This window comes from Mustela putorius, unplaced genomic scaffold, assembly GCF_011764305.1.
Source record: "Mustela putorius furo isolate JIRA1106 unplaced genomic scaffold, ASM1176430v1.1 tig00000738_pilon_pilon_pilon, whole genome shotgun sequence".
Lineage (NCBI taxonomy): Eukaryota > Metazoa > Chordata > Mammalia > Carnivora > Mustelidae > Mustela > Mustela putorius.
The window spans coordinates 11,481,384-11,501,444 of NW_025421463.1; the positions used below are offsets into that span (position 1 = coordinate 11,481,384).

The 20,061-nt window shown below is 47.9% G+C and overlaps 1 protein-coding gene across 3 annotated transcripts in view; it reads right to left on the reverse strand.

Annotated features, from left to right (window-relative positions):
- The window catches only part of BTBD11 (BTB domain containing 11), a 290,113-nt gene that overhangs the window by 12,774 nt on the left and 257,278 nt on the right, over positions 1 to 20,061 (reverse strand). For all 3 annotated transcript variants that reach the window (XM_045083972.1, XM_013051557.2, XM_013051558.2), the window contains 3 exons: positions 11,934 to 12,039; positions 7,382 to 7,484; positions 4,184 to 4,265 (listed from right to left, as the gene is read on the reverse strand). In XM_045083972.1, the coding sequence (XP_044939907.1) occupies positions 4,184 to 4,265; positions 7,382 to 7,484; positions 11,934 to 12,039 (291 nt within the window). The remainder of the gene's footprint in view (positions 1 to 4,183; positions 4,266 to 7,381; positions 7,485 to 11,933; positions 12,040 to 20,061) is intronic.

Sequence of the window (20,061 nt, forward strand, 5' to 3'; positions counted from 1 at the left end):
GCATCCTATTTTCAAGATTCACCCTTGTTGTCACAGATCTTTCCTTCACTCTTTTTTATGACTGAACAATGTACTGCATTTTGTGTAGCCCTTCATTAGCCCAGGGGCATCTGGATTGTTCCCACATTTTCACTGTTAGGAATCCGGTTGCTAAGGATTAGTTTACTTTTTCAAATCTCATCTGCCACTCTGCCCTTCTCTCTCCTCCTCATCTTGACAACATCTACCTCTTATACTCTGAACAGTCCCAGCCACTTGCCTTTAACCGAACCTACCACCGCGTTTTGTCTCAGGCTTTTGCCCAAGCTGTTCTCTCTGCTTGGATGCCTTTCCCTTCTTCTTCTTCACTTGTTGAACTTGGCCCCCTCTTTTGGGATCTAGCTCAGTGGTCACATCGATGAAGCCTTCTCAGATCTCCCAGCTGCGACCCCAGGCGATGGGGCAGCACCTCATCCACAAATACAGTGTGACTTTTCCCTGGCGCTTGAAGGCCCAGGTGTGGACCGTCCATCTATGCATTCCCGTGCCTAACACGGGGCCTGCGCGCCCAGGAAGCACGCTTGAAACAAACACAAGCCCTCTGTTTCCCTTTTGTGCTTGCGTCTCCACGTGCTGACTTTGGGCTTCTGCCGCTACCCACCTGTCGCAGAGATGGCAGAGTGCTGATGGTGGTGGCGGAGGTGATCCTTGGTGAAAGGATCACACAGCCTCATGGCCCCTCCGCTCCCCCAAGCGGATGGGTCCTGGGGATCTGCAATACCACATCAGCGTATGGCGGGGTCCTGCTCTTAGGCAGGTAACAGATTTCCCTAGCTCCTCTCTTTTCTAAGGGCCGGACCAATAACCACCACCACTACCACCACCAGAGCCGTGAGAGGAACTTCCCTGAACACAGGCCCTGCTCCATTGTTTCATCTCATTTATTCGGGTCGGGCTGTGGGCTGAAAATGCCGCTCCTTTAGAAGATGGAGATCCTGGGGCTAATGGGATTTAAATCAGGCCGCCCCTCTCCGCCTTCAGACTCCGCCAACACAGGCCTTTTTCACAAGGGGGCAAAACGAACCCTTAGGAGGCCAAAGGGCCTGTTTATGGAGTTGTTTTTCTTGGCAGCTGAAACCTGCACGAAGCCCGGAGTTAATCGCCTCCTCGGCCTCCGGAGGCCCCCGCTTGCAGGTGCAGCTGCGTCCGGTGCTCGCCTGTGCACGATGCTAAACCGTCTGGCGGGGAGGAAACTCCAGGCAGTTTCATTTGCTAAAATTCTTCTGTCAGCGTGGAAGGGAAGTGAACAGGCCCCTGGGAGCCTCCTTCTGGGTCAGATTCAGCCCTCTTCGGCCTATTTCAAGCCACAAATGAGGCTTTTCTTTTATGGGGACGGGGCAAGCACACAGAGAATTCCCCGGGGGCTCACTAAACCGTCCCTCCTCCTTATAGTAACCCGAGGCTAATGTGACCAGGAAACCTTCCCCAGTCAAAAGCAATTACAGGCCTCAGAGTCCTCTGGGGCGTGCTTTCCTCACGCAGGTCTCTCTCATTCAATGGGTCTGCACGGCAAACATGCACTAGATGCCTACTCTACGGTTCCTATTACAGGAACCTCCCCAATTAGTTCCAGGCTTTCTGGCGTAAGTGCCCCCTTCACGAACATGGGAAGAGGTGGGAGGTGTGCATTTTCCAGCCCTTACTTCATGCTCAGACTCTCGTGGGCCTATGATTCTTTCGTCTGGGCTGGCTGACTTCAGCATCCTGATGCTGCCTGGGCTCCAGCCCAGGTTCCGATGGACAGCCCGGGCACGGGCAATTTTTAAAGCTCCTCACATGACTCCAATGTCCAGCAGAGGCCGAGAAGCACCAGCTTGGAGCCCGACACATAGCCAGCATTCAAGAAATGGGGGCTGTTCTTACCACTGTCCCCCTTTAGAAAGGGCATTCCAGGACCAAGTCCCTAGGCTTTGGCACCAGATGGACTGGGCTCCCATCCTGGCTCTGTCCCTAAGTAGCACTAAGACTTGGGGCACAGGATTTAAGTTTTCTGAGCCTCAGTTTCTTCGTCTCTAAAACCAGCAAGAAAAATCCAGATAACCACGGGCAAGCAGAGGTCAGTATCTCATTCATAGTTAAAGCCCCACAAAGGTTTCTTCAGCGTCCTTCCTCCGTGAATCCTAAAGCAAAGCAGCAGTTCTTCTGGAAAATTTCAAACTCCATAGCCATCACTGTTCCAGAAAGGACTGTGGCCACTTGGTTTTCAGCAGGAAGTGTGGTGCGACACTGGGGTGAGAAGCTGGGTGTGGGGGCGCGCCAGTGCCCTAGTCCTAGGCTGGGGCTCTAGCCTCCTCACCGCGCCCCTTCCCCGCCCCAGTGGAATGACTCACCCAGATTAGCCTTATCCTTAGAAACCTCATTTGCCCTTTCTCCCTCGCTCAGTGCCAAGTAACCTATTCTACCAAGTCTTGTGTTGAGTAGGAAGGTGGTTTGCAAGTTACAGCTCAGAAAAACAACAACCCTCTTAAATATTGCCAAGTTGAACGCTTCCTCGTGTTGTCCTACTTGCTAATCTCTGCAAGAACCCATGACCTAGAGGTGATAATGATTAAATTGTTAAAAATGGAGGAAATGAGCCTCAAAGAGTGCCTTACCCATAGTTACTTGGGAAGGATTCTTTCTTTTGAAGTTTCAGCATAACCAAAGAAATGAATCTCTAATGGTGGAGATGCAGGCGCCACAACAGGCTTTAGGGGCTTGTGTGAGGGTATGGTGGCTTCCTGGCAGCTCTCTGAACAGCAGGATCTGGGGGACCAGGGTCAAGGGTAGAGGGAAGAACCACCATCTGGCCTGCCTTCTGACTTGGCTCATACTATGTGGTCCCAGGAAGTATTTTCAGTCTCCAATATACCCTAGGACCCAGCTGAACAGACGGATAATCACTTTCTCTCAAACACACCCCATGACTTCCCACAACTGGGCCTTTGTTTATGCTGTTCCACCGCCTGCGGTAACCCCTCTCTCCTCTCCACCAGACGAGGAAAGGAGCCTCGGAGGGGCTGGTGAAATGCCCAAGGCCCCGTGGTAGATACTGATTTTAAAGAGAATTTTTTTTTTTAAGATTTTTTCTAATGTATTTATTTGACAGAGAGAGATCACAAGTAGGCATAGAGGCAGGCAGAGAGAGAGAGAGGAGGAAGCAGGCTCCCTGCTGAGCAGAGAGCCCGATGCGGGACTCGACCCCAGCACCCTGAGATCATGACCTGAGCCGAAGGCAGTGGCTTAACCCACTGAGCCACCCAGGTGCCCATAGATACTGATTTTAAATAGGAAAATGCTGCATTTCAGTCCCAGACTGCAGCTCTGTCCTCCCGTGTCCAGATTAGTAGCCTTGTCCCGCCGCCCTGGCCATGGCCAGCCCTGTCTCCTGTCCCTCCCACTTGCCACCATATCCGAGCCGTCTCAACAACCCTCTTGGACCATGAGTCCCCTGCGGACCTGCCCGAGCCTCAGCCACCCGTGTGCTCTTCCCAGGGCTGTGCTTCCTGAGCTGAACAGCAGGAGACCAGGTCCTGCCCTGAGTCCCGCAGATTCCGGCCCTGAGTCCACCCACGCGGACGGCGCATAACTCTGGCTGCTGTGGGGACAGCACTGAGGGAGTGCACTCTTTAAAAGTTGGCTGGCTCCTCATTGCACGAGGCTGACCACAGCTCTGGGACTTCATCCCTGCTGTTCTCTGCCTAGAATCTTCTAACTCCCTTTTTTAAGCCTCAAGGCTTCCTATGGTTCCCCAGATTCTCCTCAGCCCTCACTATTCCAGCCAACGCCTCCCCAGGAGGCCTTCCCTGATTTCTCTGGTCTGAATTGCCGGAGCACATTGGCTCTGCTTCCTCTCTCTCACCCATTCCCACGTTGTACTGTAAGAAATTAATTGCTCAGAGTTACCACCCCCGGACTGTGAGGCCCCAGGGGAGGAAGATCCTTTATCCCTGTGTCCCCAGGTCCTAGCAGAGTGCTAGGCATACAGTAGGTGCTCAATAAATCCTGTAGGGATAAAATGATGGTAAACTGGAGGGGGTGCGAGAAGGGACTCAGAGTCGGGGACTGAGGACTCTGCAGTGGCCAGTCCACAGCCGGAAGCCTGCAGGGAAGCCCTGTGCCCTGCGCACACCACAGGACGTTCCAGGCCACGGCAGGGTCTCACCTGAAAGATGGGGTACTTCACGTAACCGATCTCTATGCAGGTGCTGTCATTTGTTGGCTTGCTGGACAGGAGCGCTTTGAACCTGAACAAGGACACAAGAAGGGAGATAAAAAGACCCACAAACACATCCGTAGTTTGTGAGAATCTCCACTCTCTGATGAGAGAGACATGTAAAACCCTGTATTCCCCCACTTTGCACTCCATGGGCGACACGGCCCACAGACACCCTAAAGCGACCGTCGCCTCACCCCAGTATGATGCCATACTTCAATTTGAATTATTTTTTAGAATTTTTAAAAAAGATTTTATTTATTTCTTTGACAGAGGGAGACATAGTGAGAGAAGAAACACAAGCAGGGGTGTGGGAGAGAGGGAGAAGCAGGCTTCCCACAGAGCAGGGAGTCTAATGTGGGGCTGGATCCCAGAACCCTGGGATGACCTGAGCTGAAGGCAGATGTTTAATGACTGAGCCACCCAGGCGCCCCTATTTAAAGTTTTTTATTTAAGTAACCTCCCTGCCCAATGCGGGGCTCCAACTTACCACCCTGAGATCTAGAGTAGCATGCTCTTCTGACGTGAGCCAGCCAGGTGCCCTCAAACCATCTTTTTAAATTTAAAGTTTTAGGGATGCCTGGGTGGCTCAGTTGGTTAAGCGACTATCTTCGGCTCAGGTCATGATCCCAGCGTCCTGGGATCAAGTCCCACATCGGGCTCCTTGCTCGGCAGGGAGCCTGATTCTCCCTCTGCCTCTGCCTGCCATTCTGTCCGCCTGTGCTCGCTCTCTCTCCCTCTCTCTCTCTGACAAATAAATAAAATCTTAAAAAAAAAAAAATTTAAAGTTTTAACTTCAGGGGCACCTGGCTGGCTCAGTTGGAAGAGTTTGCGACTCTTGATCTCAGGGTGCTGAGTTTGAGACCCACACTGGGTGGAGAGATTCCAAAAAAAAAAAAAAAAAAGTGGTTTGAACTGCTATTTCTCATACAGGTGATTGGAACAGAATGAATACCGTTTGAAAACCCACCTGTCCCTCCTGCAGGACCCATCACAAGGCTGGGTCCTTCATGGGGTCCCTCCTGAGCGCAGGCTTCACGTCCCTCTGGGGCTCATGGAGCGCCCCACCTCCTGTGAGCTCTGCCCCGCACACCATCTTTGCCCCAGGAGGGCAGGGACTCTGCCTTCCTGACCCTGTGGCATCCCCAGAACCCATGCCAGCCTGGATCTGAGGCATCATAGGTAATTAATCATCTGTGGCCTAACGACCTCTCTACGGATGACTTTCCTACTGGGTTTTAGATGTGCCTCCCTGTGATCAACAGAACTGTAGGCTCCGAGTGGGTACAGACCCAGGCCACGGAACATACTCGTACACATTAAGGAAGAAGCTAAGCTATGTCTCTTTTCTTTCTTTCTTTCTTTCTTTTTTTTTTTTTTTTAAGATTTTATTCATTTATTTGACAGAGAGAGAGACAGCGAGTGAGGGAACACAAGCAGGAGAGCGGGAGAGGGGGAAGCAGGCTTCCCACTAAGCAGGGAGCCCGATGTGGGGCTCGATCCCAGGTCCCCGGGATCATGACCTGAGCCGAAGGCAGATGCTCAATGACTGAGCTACCCAGGTGTCCCTGTGTCTCTTTTCTTAAACTTTTAATTTTGAAATAATGGTATATTTGCAGAAAAGGTATAAAGACAGTACAGAGCTCCTACAGGCCCTCCGCCCAGCTTCTCTTGATGTTAGCATCCTACAGATCCATGGTGTCAAAACCAAGACATGAACATTGGGGCAACTTCTCTTCTGCTTTTATATGCATCATAGCCGAAAACCACGTAAGGCACAACGCATTTTTCTTATGGTGGCAAAGCAGACATCTGGGGCTAGTTTTCAGCTTTGGGGGGAGGCAGTGGGAGACCAGGGGAGCCTGGGAAGTACTGGTCACATGCATTCATCAGCAAACATCCTGGAAATGGGCACCCAGTATCCTCACCTCGGCGCACCCCGGCGGCCTCCTTATCCGACATCTCCTTCTCCTCTGTGCACCCTCACTAATCCCAGTTCAGGTCTTTGGATAATGTGGTTCTAAATGGTCAACTCATTTCAACTCAAAGCGGAAGGACTAAGGGCCATAGCAAAGTTGGCAGGGAGAGGGCCAGGCTGTTGTCAGCTCCATAGTCAGAGGGAAAAGTCCAGTTCAAGACCTGTGCATTTCGGGTGGCTCATGCCAGAGTTCTGGGATATTTGGAGAGCAGGCATGAGATGTTTCAGGCTGGAACCGTGTGAGGGCTCTGGGCCGGGGGAGCTAAAATCCAATCCACACTCTGTTCCAAAAGCTCGGTGCCCAGAAGAACAGGTGCCCTTGCCTGAGTCACACAAAGGCGCTGCTGTTTATGCTAGTGGCTGCTCTGTACTTTAAAAATCGTGGTAAAAAACACATAATAGAAAATGACCATTGGGGCACCTGGGTGGCTCAGTGAGTTAAAGCCTCTGCCTTCAGCTCAGGTCATGATCCCAGGGTCCTGGGATGGAGGCCCGCATTGGGTTCTCTGTTCAGTGGGGAGCCTGCTTCTTCCTCTCTCTCTGCCTGCCTCTCTGCCTACTTGTGATCTCTATCAAATAAATAAATAAAATCTTAAAAAAAAGAAAAACGACTATCTTAACCATTTAAAGCATACAGAAATGTTAAGTATATTCATTCTGTTGTGCAACCAATCTCCAGAACCTACTGTGTACCCAATTAAACAACTCCCCCTTCCTCCCCTGCTCCCAGCCCCCAGCCCCGGGCCGCCAGCATCCCACTTTCGGTCCCCGTGAAGCAGACCACTCTAGGTACTACCTGTAAATGGAATCCTACAGTATTCATCTTTTCATGACTGGCTTCTTTCTTTGCATAATGTCCCCAAAGTTCATCATGCTGTAGCATTTGTCAAAACTGCCTTCCTTTTTAAGGCTAAATAAAATACGTATATCCCACACTTCGTGTATCAGTTCATCTACTGATGGACATTTGGGTGGCTTCTACCTTTTGGCCACTGTGAAGGTTGTTGCTGTGAGCGTGGGTGCACGAGTGCCCTCTGCTCTTGAACTCTTGTTTTGGAAAAGATCATCTTCCCATCCAGGGAAAGTACCACCAAAATTGAATTTCAGAGAACGGTAACAGCAATGGCCACACTCCTGATTCAGCTGCTTTGGAAGCTGACAGTACGTACCTGGGAGAGGCCGTGAATAACAACACTTTGTGAGCATAGAACGGTCTTCCTTCTACCAGAAAGGTAACATCGGACATTTCTTTATTGTTCAGAAAATGAGGATCTAGAACAGGAAGGGGGGGAAAGGGTTGCTTTAGTGAAAGAAGGGTGGCGTTTGCATTCCTCTTCTGAAAAGTGCCAAGAAGAGCGAACAGGGAAACCATGGGGATATGGTATTCATTGGCGAGACAGTGACCCAAAGGGGACAGACAGAAACAATCACAGGAACACTCAAATTACGGAAATTCAGTCTTGCATAGGAAATCATAGCTGATTGTGATTAAAAGTAGTATTTCCTCAGAAGAGACTCACCCCGAGCCCCATGCAGGTGACTTCCAGATGTGAAAGTTATGCCCACCTTGCCCATTAAGAATGCCACCCCCCACCTTTGCTCCTCCTTCTAGGGCTCAGCGCTCTCCCTGCCTGATGGAAAAGGGGTTTTCAGGTGATTTGAAATCCAAGCCCTTCTCTGCCAGAGTCAGAGTCACTCGAACCAGTTCCCGGCTCTCGTCTCCCACAATAACAAAGAGAGTAGAGCCGCTGCTTACTGAGCCCTTAGGACGGGTCAGGCACTGTGCAAGCTGGCAGGCACATGCGCCAATGCACTCGGTCCTGGGAGGCAGGGACCCCTGTCCGTTGTGCAGCTGGGGACACGGGCACACAGACGTTCAAGCCAGTGACAGGTGGAGGAGCCAGGATTTGAACTCGGGCATTCAAATTGGAGCACCTGCCTTGTTCAGCACTAGGATTCCTCCCGCCCTCCCTACTCTGCCCCGATCTGCCTGTCATTTGAGCCACGGAGACCCACAGCTCCTGAAGGTGCCAGTCTGTCCACTCCTTGGGGCTTCTGCTGCTTGGGAACATCCACTAACACCCCTAACCCTGACTGGGTGCCACCCCGCTCAGGTCCTAAGTCAGTCTGGACCCAGGTTCAAGGGCAAGGTGGGTCTAACCGCTGGTGGGGCTTCCTCTTAGGTCACCCACCCTGAGCCCACCTGGGCTGTGCTGCCCCAGGAAGGACCTTTAGAGGACTCTAAATGGAAGATGACTTTTCTGGGGGTTTCTGCATCCAAGTTCTGAGTCTGAGGATGTGCTGCATTCCCAGCTCATGGGAAGAAGATTCTTTCTGCAAAATGTGCCTTGCCTGGTGCCTCTGGTCCCGTGAACGGCACCGCCATCTACCCACCGCCCAAGCCAGGGATTCGAAGGCAACAGGACACCTTCCTCTCCTGGGCTTAGCCAAACCGAGTCTATCACAAACACTGGCTTCTCTTCCTCCTAAGTGTTTCTCGATTTCCCTGTTTCTCTCCACCCCCAATGCTGCAGCTCCCCCAGGGCCACATGGTCTCTTGTCTGGGGACCAGTGGGAGCCTCTGTTGGTCCCTGCCTCTGCTCTTGGCTCCTCAACCTGATGGTCCACCTCACCACAGGCATCCTTCCTAAAGGCAGATTTGATCACACCCCTCCTCTGCTCTAAACCTTTCCATAGCTCCCCAGAGCTTCCAGGAAAAAGTCCCAACTTCCTAACGAGGCTCCTGGTGATGGGGCTTCTGTTGCCTTCTCTGGCCTCTCCCCAGTCACATCCCTGTCAACCAGCATGCATGCTGGGCCACACCAGTGCTAAACACTCTCCCCTCTGGCCCTTCCCCTGCTGTTCCTTCTACTCAGAACACTCTTCCATCCCCTTCCAAACCCTGTTCTCCCCAATGTGGTCTTCAAGCATCAGTGCAGACACCTTCCATTAGTAAGCCTTGCCTGATTCCCCCGCCCCCCCCACCCAGATGGACCAAAGCATGCCCTACCTGTGCTCTCACAGCGCCTGTATGCCCCCTGGGTGGGTTCTGAAGCCATAAATCTCAACTGTGTGACCTTGGGCAAGGTATTTAACCTTTCTGAGCCTCTGTCTCCCCTTCTGTTTAATGGGAATGGTAATACCCATTGTGCATCTACATCCGAGTTTCTGTGAGCATTACATGAACTTCTGCAAAGTACATAGCAACATGGCGGACACACAGTACTCATGACCCTTGTTCCACAGTCTTGTTCTGAGAGCCTGTGGAGGACATCAGGCCTCTTCTTAGTTGGAGGACCTGCTTGTTGCTAGGCCCTTCTCCAGGGCTTAAAGCGCTATGCTGAAATGAAACTCCTGCTGCTTCCTTTGGCTGGGTTTAGGCTGGGGGTTTAGACCAATCCCCTGCATTCCTGGGGGCCATGATGCCAGTCATTGGGCCCCCCCGACAGTAGTACCTTGGACCCTGGCCTGGCCCCACTTTGCCCAAACCCTGCTGTAACTTGAAGCCAGAATTTGGATTCCTGGCGACGCTTCTCTTCCAGCCTTCGAAGGGGAGGTGGCCCCTCAGCCCCCGGGTGGCCCCAGAAGGTGGCTCTCCATTCACATTTCTGTCGCTACATATAGCTACCTCACTTCTTCCCATTAAAAAAACTTGAAACTTAGAACATATCAAAAAAGCATAAAACAGGCAAAATCACTTATAATCCCACTATCATTAGGTATTTTATTAAAAAACTCACACACTTCTGAACAACCCAGATGAAGAGAAAAGAGGCTACCGGAGATGTCCTCGGAGTTGACTAAAATTCCCTTCTCCACTTGCTTTAAACACTAAAGGTTTGGCGTAACCTTCTCCTTCTGAACAACCACCCCCTCTCACTCCTACTGCCCACCTCCAACCAGCCCCCACTCCTGTTTCCCAAATTACTCATGTCTCCTACCTGTGGTTCTTTTAACCATTCTCTCCCAGAATTCACTGGGAGGGCAAGAGGACAACGCAGTCACAGAAAAATCAGGCATCAGTGGGCTACAACCCCCACCACTCCCTACTGTCTTATAGGGAACCCATTTCACTCACTTATATGGCCTCCTGGCTCTTCAGAAATTCCAATCTGGGACCCTAGTCATGAATCACACCTATCTTGCCTTTAAAGCAGGTCTCTAAAGGGCCACTGTTTGGCGACTTTCAGTCATCCTAGCTGGAAATGCTCTACTGAAGAGGGAAGCCCTACGTTTTCCATCGTGCACTTACTCATAATTTTATTCTGCCCTTTCTCCTACACAGTAAGCTTTGAGCCTCTCAGGCCTGCCTGTCTTCTCTCAGTGCTCACCCCTGAAATTCTAATGCGTGGCTTGAAAACGAGGCCCTTTTAATTGCAGGTGAAGGAAATCTCAGCAAATTCAGGAGGAAAAAAATGTTCCCTCCTCGCCTATAACTACAGGAAAGCAGATTTTATGCTGTGTCATTGAATGGCCCCTGCAAATGCTGGCTCTAAAGAGGGTATCTTGTAAAGGCACCGAGATGTCAGACAGGATTGCTACGGCCTGGGAGTGTAACAAAACGTCAGTCTCTGAAGTCTGTTAATATGATTGGTCTTTGCAATGCGTTGCCCTGATAACAGTTTAATTAACACCTGCTTTCTATAAGGTGGAAATATTCGTGGTTTTGGTACCTTGTACCCAACGGGCATAAAGGAAAACAGACAAGATTTGACTTGGTTACTAACTTTTTTGTTTTAGCAAAAAGTGGTATCGTTTACATTAGCAAGTTCTTCAGGACTTCTCACTAATTTTAACTAGTGCACCTCTTCCAAACGTAATGGTTTTGTTAAAGAATCGCATTTTCAGATGCTCCCATCTCTCAAAGGCTTCCCAGTCTTTACAGGAAAAGTTCACAGGAAGTAGGAAAGTCCCCAACCTTCCCTGGAAAAGGCATTCTTTATCTTTCATATTTTATCATTTCCCAGGCAGCGAGGAGAAAGGCCCCTGCAGCAGGAGCCTCGTATATCAGGCTTCAAGGCAGCCAAGCATTGCTTTGCTTTTTTTTTTTCAGACCGATCAGCCAGCTTACGGCAGTCCCAGGATCCTCTGAATGAAATCAGTGCCTGATGAAAGGGTTCTTCTGGAAAATTCCAGAAGCTGGGACTGCTAGGCTGGGGCCAGCCCCATGCCATGTCCAAGCAGAACAAACAGGGATTACTGCTACTCGGATGGGATCTCAGAGTGATCTGTCTCCTCAGCTCGAGTACACTGTGTGTGTGTGTGTGCATGGGAGCACTTGTTTCCTCTCCTCCTTGGTCTGTGCAGAGGGACTCCATTAGAGGAACACTGCTGGCCTGTCACTGTCCCCTGCTTGTTCCTCCTCAGGGAGGAATGGGGACTTCTTAGATGAGAGGGTGAGGACGGGGCTAGGGGGAGAGCTGCCCGCACAGCTCAGCCTTCCTTCAGAATGGGGAAACCACCTGTGCAGAAAGTGCATGGGCCCTGGGTCTGTCTCTCTGTCTATCTCTGTGGGATGAAGTCCTTCAGTTAGAGGGACGAGGTATTGGCCAGTCTCCTGTCCACATTTCCAAGGTGTAGTCTCCAGCTATCCTGTGATCACTGGTACCACGATCTCTACCTGCCGGACTCCTGTATCCATCCTCCGTGCCCTCCAGCACCGCCTAAGATTCTCTAGGGGACTTTGCTACCTCTGTGGGCTCCAACCGCAATGCCACTCACCCAGGCGCGAGGTCTGCTTGCGCTTGATCTCCGTGAGCTTGGGGATGGGGTAGGGCCCGTAGCAGTGGGTGAAGATGACGCACAGCTGCTGGCTGATGACCTCGTTCTGCAGCAAAGAAAGAAAAGTTCATGCTGCTGGGCCCTGCATGGCCTCATCCAAGCTGTCAGCAGGAATGCCTGCCTCCCAGGCGAGAGGGGCCCGAAACTTTTGGCAGGTTCTAAGGCCCCCCACCTCCCCTCCGCCCCCTCCACCAGGCCTCACACCACTCAGTGTGTTTCGCAAGCCCTGCATTTGCTTGCTGTGTTGGACTGTTGTCTGTTTCTGGTCTGTTCACTGGCGAGAGCTTACTTTGTAATTAAATCCTTCTCCCTCGCTCCAATCAGTTACCACCCGTCGGAAAGCAAGTTTCACAGCTCGCAGAGTGGAAAATAAGTTTTTACCCCAATCACACCTTGATCAATACTCTGTAGTGCTAGAAGCAGCGAATTATCCTGAAAGCAGCAGCAGGAAGCCCTTGTGATCCCATGACTGCTCTCCGATACCCAGACACAAATGCTCCTGATTCAGCTTTCTTAGGAATGTGATTTTGGTGCTGAGGCATATCCGGATCCAGGAATGCTCAGCTGAATCACTTGCTCCAAATAAAGGGGGGAAACAAGTCCTGTGGTACAGAGCGACAGCTGCCTCTGATCGCCCAGGGACAAAGGAGCCCGTTTCTCATTGTCCCGTGTTCTTCGTGCTTTTGCCTCTCCCCGCTGGGCCCCGCTGCTGATCATTAATCTGCCTTCATCTGCAGGTGCGTGGGAGGGAAGCCACGAATCATGGCATCTGATGCTTTTTACTGGGTGAAGGGGGTTGAAACCAGGAGCTGAAAATGGGGGTGAGGTAGAAAGGCATTTACAATATATTACGGAAAGTAGGTTACAACACAGTGTGTACCGTGTATTTTTGGAAATAAAACCCTCTACACATATATACTCAGATTGACAGGTACAGAAAACATCTGGAAGAGTAGGGTTGCCCCCTTTGGGTGGGCTCACGATGTTTTCCCTTTTCAGTTTTATCGGCATTTTCTATGACCACGCACAATAAATATTATTTTTGGTTTTTTTTAAAAAGATGGGTTTGGAGCAACTGATGACGTCCGTGGTTTGAGATATTCTTGAACCTCTTTCATCGTGCTCCCGAAGCAGGATACAGCTCGACACATGAAAAGAGAATCGACCGTTTGATTAAAGACACCACGATGCCAGGGGCGTGATCCACACAGGTGCCTACAGGGACGCAATCAATATTGGACAAAGGAATTCTGCTTTCAAAGATGACGTCTTAGGACCAAAAGGTGTTAAACGCTCCTCTTGACATCCACAAAGCGATAGCCTGTCTCATGGCTTCCTGTGGTTTCTCAAAGTGTGGTCCCTGGACCAGCAGCATCAGCATCACCTGGAGTCGTTGGAAATGCAAATTCTCTGGTCCCATTCCAGACCTTCTGACTGAGAAACACTGAAGGCAGGGCCCAGCAATCTTGATTTGAACAAGTGTCCTGGTGATTCTGGGGCTCTCTTGGGTTTGACCTGAGCTACAGCTGTACATTTGCTTCCCCTGGCCTTAAGCCTGTGCCTCAAGATGGGTTCCAGAGACAACCAGCAGCGAAGAGGCCTGGGAGCCTGTCAGAAAGGCAGATGAGCACCCCAGGCCCACTGAGTCAGGATCCATGATACCGAGCTCTGCCCATAATTCCCAGGCACACTAAGGTTTGAGGACTGCCGTGCACTGGGCACAGCTATGCCCCCCCCCCCCCCCCCCCCGCCGAGACTGTAGTCCCCGAATCCCTGGCACTGAGAATACCGTGAGATAGCACGCCTGCAAATATGTTCCATTACAGGGCAAAAGGGGCTCCATGAGGATAATTAAGTTTACTAACTAAGGTTTCAATTGACCTTAAAGTAAGTATATTATTCTGGATTATCCGGGCAGGCCCACTGCAATCACAAGAAGCCCTTAAAATTAGAGGCAGAAGAGGATTCAGAAGGGATGGGGGAGAAGAGGAAGTCAAGGGATTTGAAGCCTGAGAAGGACTTGATGTGCTGTCGCTGGTTTCCAGATGGAAGGGACCCCATGGCAAGCTTGAGTGGGGGAGTGCGGGCAACAGCTCTGCGAGAGAAATGGGACCCCCAGTGGCAGGCAGCAAGGAAGTGGGGCCTTAGTCTTACAACCACCAGGAAGTCAATTCTACCCAAACCTAAATGAGCTTGCAGGTGCATTCTTCCTTGCAGCTTCTGGAAAGGAACACAGCCCTGTGGACACCTTGACTTCAGGTCTCCGTGAGACCCTAAGCAGGGAAGGCAGCGAGATACTGTGTCTGGTTTCTGTGGAAACCACAGAAAAACAAGCAAGTGTCTAACCACCTCGGGTAATGGAATGAAGGAAGATGTACTTCCTGGACTGGGTGGCCTGTGGTCAATGTTGGCAGTGAACACTCAGGTTGAGAGTGTGTGCCCTTAATGTGGTGGGAATGGCACTTGACCTCTGTAGTCCTCTGCTCTAAACCCACAACCTCAGTCTAACAGCAAGAAAAACATCCCCTCTTCCAGGAGAGGGCATCCTTTATGGTATATTTGATTAGGACTCCTCAAAATTTGTCAAGGTCACCAAAAAAACGAGTCTGAGAAGTGGTCTTGGCCAAGAGGAGTCATGTGGTGTTCTGGATGGGATCCTGGAGCAGGAGAAGACGATAGACAAACACTAAGGAAATAGGAATAAAGTATGGAATAATGTCTCAGTGTTGGCTCATTCACTAAAACAAATGTACCACGCCACTGTAAGATGTTAATAACAAGGGAATGTGGGTGAGGGGTTGTGTGGGGACCCCTGTGCTATCTTTTCAATTTTTCTGTAAAGCTAAAGCCATTCTAAAAAATGAAGTCTATTATTGGCGAAATAAACCCCCCTACCCCCTGAGAAAAGAGGATGATTATGATGAAAGTATTAGAAGTTCAGGAGAAAGAGAAAGAGGAAGAGTCAAGGGTCAAAGTGGACACTGGCCATTCCCTGGGCTTTGGTCACATATCCCCTAAAGTTCTCATGAATGTGAACATCACACCATGTGCTAAGCCATGTAGCCATTCACGCGGTAATTCTTTCTTCGACTATTGACTGGGCATCTGCTAAGTGCTGGACACCACGTGAAGGTTGATGGTGATGCTCCCAAGGTCAGGACCCAAAATGCTGCTTTTCTCAAGGCTTTCAGGCCACCTCTCTTTCAGACACCAGCCCCCCGCAAGAGAAAACTCCCCACTCTATCCTTGACTTCCTCTGGGTTTGTTGAGGTGTCTGCTCTGTACCCTTTCCTGTTCCTTTCCTCCAGGTAGAGGGGTTGTTGGTCTCATTCCCTCTAGTTCCCCAGCACCCAAATGAATCACAACCCCAGGAGGGCTCCTCCGAGCAAGAAGGGGTGCTGTAATTAGTATCAGTTAATAGCTTCAGTGGGGAGAGACCCGCTGAGTTAGATGGTCAGTTTGGGGTATCTGTTGGGTTTGGTTAACTCTGGCCTTCAACTGGAAGGCAGCAGAACGGAGGTGTGGGTAGGTGGGGTAGGTGTGCTGGGAAGATACTTATACTCTCCTCTGAGTTGTACATTTAAGAGAAGTACTTTTAGGTGAAGGCGTAGGCTGGATGGGTGGACATCTGGCTGAGCTGAGTACATGGCACCTGGTTAGCGGTGGTTACTGGTATGCTGCTAGGGACCAGCCATTCAGGTCTCTCATGGAAAATGCTGGGTGTGCACATGGTGTGAACTTGGGACTTGAGGATTCAGAACCATGTGGCTCCATAGAATGAAAGGGGAGTGAAGTGAAGTTCTTAATGTCACGGTTGGTAGGCAATGCCTGAGGGGGGCACCTGTGAATTTGGGGATGACATCTTTCCTCTCTTAGACCCTCACTTCTCTCCTAAGAAGACACCCAAACATTTTCTTTTCTTCAGAAAGGAATGCTGGGATTGATCCCCAAGTGCCTTTTTAGGGGAATTAGGCAGGGGTTCTACACAGTGGTAAAAACATGGGGCAGTGGGGCCAGATGGGGTTGGGTGCCAATTCTGGCTCCTCGTTCACTAGCTCTGTGACCTTAGGAAAGTTACTCAGCTTTTCCGGGTCTTGGCATCCTCTTCCAAAGTGGATTAAAAATATCTGCTTGCTGAGGTTGGTAGGAGAACTAAAAAGGATCAGATCACAGCGTACCATTAGACTGAACCAAAGGAAAGTGCCGAGATTTGACCATTTTTGTAACCCCTCAAACGAACAGCAATTTCCTACAATTCAAACCAATCTCTCTTTTTCTAGATTCTAAAATGTCATACAATTATTGGCAGCTTTTAGGGAGTGAAAAAAAAAAAAAGACCTCACTGCATTAAATACACACATCCGTTTTCAAAGACCTATTTCAAATTGTGAAAAGCTAAAAGGTGAAAAAAGCCACATCTCAAAATCAGGAGATGCTGGAAATACTGTTACTTTCAGGGGGACAATGGCAGTGAGTTCTCTGCCTCAGTCCATTGTCAACAGTGGTTTGTCCCTAGACGGGCCCTCCTTTGTGGGATGTGCTGGACTGACCTGTAAGTAATGGTCCTCTCTCTGCTCGAACACACCCGGAAAAAGTATGGGAAGGGCACCAAAGAGATGGGAGGGCCCCGGAGTTCCCTGAGGTCAGCCAGAGTCCCATGTCTGTCACTGGAATTGTGTAAAAAATGAAATCGAACACACAATAAAGTGCTTTTAAATAGTCACCTGTGTATTCTGATATGTCCCCTCTATTCATGGCAAGTGATGCAGACTTTCTGTTTATGGTAGTACTTTAACATTTCCTTTCTAAATGCATTTAACAGATGATAAGTTGATGTAAAGGAAAATATCAAACAAATAATAACCCGTGACAGTATCTTTTAGTAATAAAAGGGAAATCAGACATTCTCAGATGAAGGAAAACTTAGAGAATGTGTGACCAGGAGAATTCCCCTAGAAGAATGGTTAAAGAAATTTCCCTAAATTGAAAGGAAGGGATAAAACAGTAAGCTTGGAACTCAGGAAGGAAGAAAGAACATGGTAAACAAGAATATGGGTAAGCATAATAGGCTTCTTTCTCCTCTTGAGTTTCCTAATTACATTTGATTGTTGGTACAAAAATTGTAACACTGTTTGATGTGGCTTTAAATGCGGGTAGAGGAAATATTTAAAGACGATTATGTCATAAGTGGGGGAGGGTAAATGGGCATAAAGGGAGGCAAGGTTCTTTATTTCACTTGAACTAGTAAAAAGATGGTGCCAGTAGAATGTGCTGTTACATATATATAATGGAATACTGCAAGCAACCACTAGAAAAGCGATATGAGACTATACAAAAGCTATCAAAAAAATTACAGACAAATAAAAATGGAATTCAAATATATGTTCAAGTAGCCCACAGGAAGGCAGGGAAAAGAAAACCTAAGGCAGAGAAACCAAACAGAAAACAAAAAATAAGATGGCAGACGTAAGCCCTAAAATATCAAAAAATATAAATGGTCTAAATATACCAATTAAAAGACAGAGATTGGCAGAATGGATGAAGAGCTCAACTATATGTTGTTTACAGGAAATCACTTTTTAAAAAATTTTTTGTTTTTTATTAACATATAATGTATTTTTAGCCCCAGGGGAAGAAATCATTTTAAATATAATGAAAAAGGTAGGTTGAAAGTAAGAGGGTAAAAAAAAATTATGCAAACCTTAATCACAAAGAAGCAGGAGTGGCTATATTATTATCAGATAAAGTGGATTTCAGAGCAAAGAAAATGAACAGAAGCAGGGAGGAGCATTATTTAATGATAAAAGGGTTAATTCACCAAGAAGATATTGCAGCCCTAAATGTGTAGGCGCCCAACAACAGAGCTTATATGTGTCTTCTATGTGATTCTGAGAGAACTGATAGGAGAAACAGACAAATCCACAATTATAGTTGAAGACTTCAATACCCCTATCTGAACTGATAGCACAGGGAGAGAATCTGTAGGCTACGAAGACTCAACATCACCATCAACCAACAGAATTTTCCTGATGCTTATAGAACACTCCACTTGACCATAGCAGAAAACAGTGTTTTCAAGTGTCAATGGAAGATATCACGATAGACCATACGTAGGGCCATAAAGCCAAACTCAAAAACTTAAAATGATCAAGTAATACAGAAGGTACTCTCTGACCTCAGTGGAGTCAAACTAGAAATCAATAACAGATAATAAGAAAATCTCCAAACATTTGGAAACAATCTGTAAGTCCAAAAAAAAAAAGAAAGTTCCAGGGGGAAATAAAAAAATAACACTGAACTGAATGAAAAATGAAAATAACATCAAAATTTACGGTACACAGCCAGAGCAGCGTGGAGAAGGATATACACGGTATAAAATGCATATATAAGAGAAAAAGTCTCAAATCAGTAATCTAAGTTCCTATTCGAGAACCTGGAAAAAGAAAAGCAAAATAAACCTAAAGCAAGCAAATAATAAAGGTAAGAGCAACAATCGATGGAGGTTAAAATAGAAAAATAGTAGAGAAAATAATGAAACACAGAGTGAATTCTTAGAAAAGACTGTCAAAGGAAAAAAAAAAGAACACATATTAACAGAATCAGGAATGAAACAAGGGCTAGCACAACAGACTACAGACGTCATAAGATAAGACGGGGGATTACGACGAACAACTCTACCCACATAAATCTGTCAACGCAGATGAAATGAACCAATTCCTCCCCAAAAAAGTACCCTAATGCATCCAATATTAAAGAGATCACCTGAATAGCTGTATAGCTATTAAAGAAATTGAATTCATAGTTGAAAAAAACTCTCCCCCAAAGAAATCTTCAGGGTCAGATTGAAAAGGAAGAAATACAACTATCTTTATTTGCAGATGACATGATTATCTAAGGAGAAAATCCCAGTAGATCTACAAAAAATTCCTAGAATAAACGAATCCAGCAAGGTTGGAGAATACGAGATAAACATAGAGAAATCAATTGTATTTCTTTGTCCTAGCAATGAACACATGGACAAAAAATAAAAATATATACAATTGCTCAAAAAAGGGAGAAATACATTTAGACAAATCTAACAAAACACGACTTGTATGCTGCAAACTCCACAGTATTGATGAAAGAGATCAAAGACGATTGGGACGCCTGGGTGGCTCAGTTAAGTGGTGACTCTTGATAGCGGCTCAAGTCATGGTCTCAGGGTCGTGAGATGGAGCATTGCGTTGGGTTCCCCGCTCAGCAGGGAGTCTGCTTTAGGATTCTGCCTCATCCTCTGCCCCTCTCTCTGCTCTCCCCCCCTCAAATAAATAAATAAATCTCACAAATCAAAGACAATCTAAGTACATGAAGAAATACAATTCATACACTGAAAGATTTAATATAGCAAAGAGGTCAATTCTCACTGTATTGACCTAGAGGTTGAACGCAATGCCCATCCAAATTTCCGCAGGATATGGTTGTTGTTTGATACAGTAAGTTTATTTTAAAATTTATATGGAGGGGCGCCTGGCTGGCTCAGTCAACGTAACATGTGACCTTTTATCTTCAGGTCGTGAATTCTGGATCCAGAATTTTAATTGGAAAAAAAAAAAAACAACCAAACCCAAAATTGATATGGAAAGCCAAAGAACATGGCTACCATCATTTTTAAAAAGAAGAATAAAAAAATTAAAAAAAAAGAAATAGAAAATAGAAAGAGTAAGTCTACCTAACTTCCAAATTTATTTTACAGCTACACTAATCAAGACGATATGGTTAATGGTGGAGGGACAGACACACAGATCAGTAGAGCAGAGTGGAGACCCCAGAAAGAGACCCACACGAATATGCCCAACTTGCTTTTGACAAACGTGTGAAAGTTATTCAATGAAGGAGAGACAACCTGTCCAACAAGGGAAGCTAAGATACCATCCCTAGGCAAACCAACAAAAACACAAAAACCAAAAACCTTGATGAAAGTCCCACACCTCATACAAAAATGAATGCAAAACGACCCAGTCGAAAACATAAAACTAAAATTTCTAGGAAAAAATATGGGGAAATATTCATGATTTAGGGCAAGGCAAGG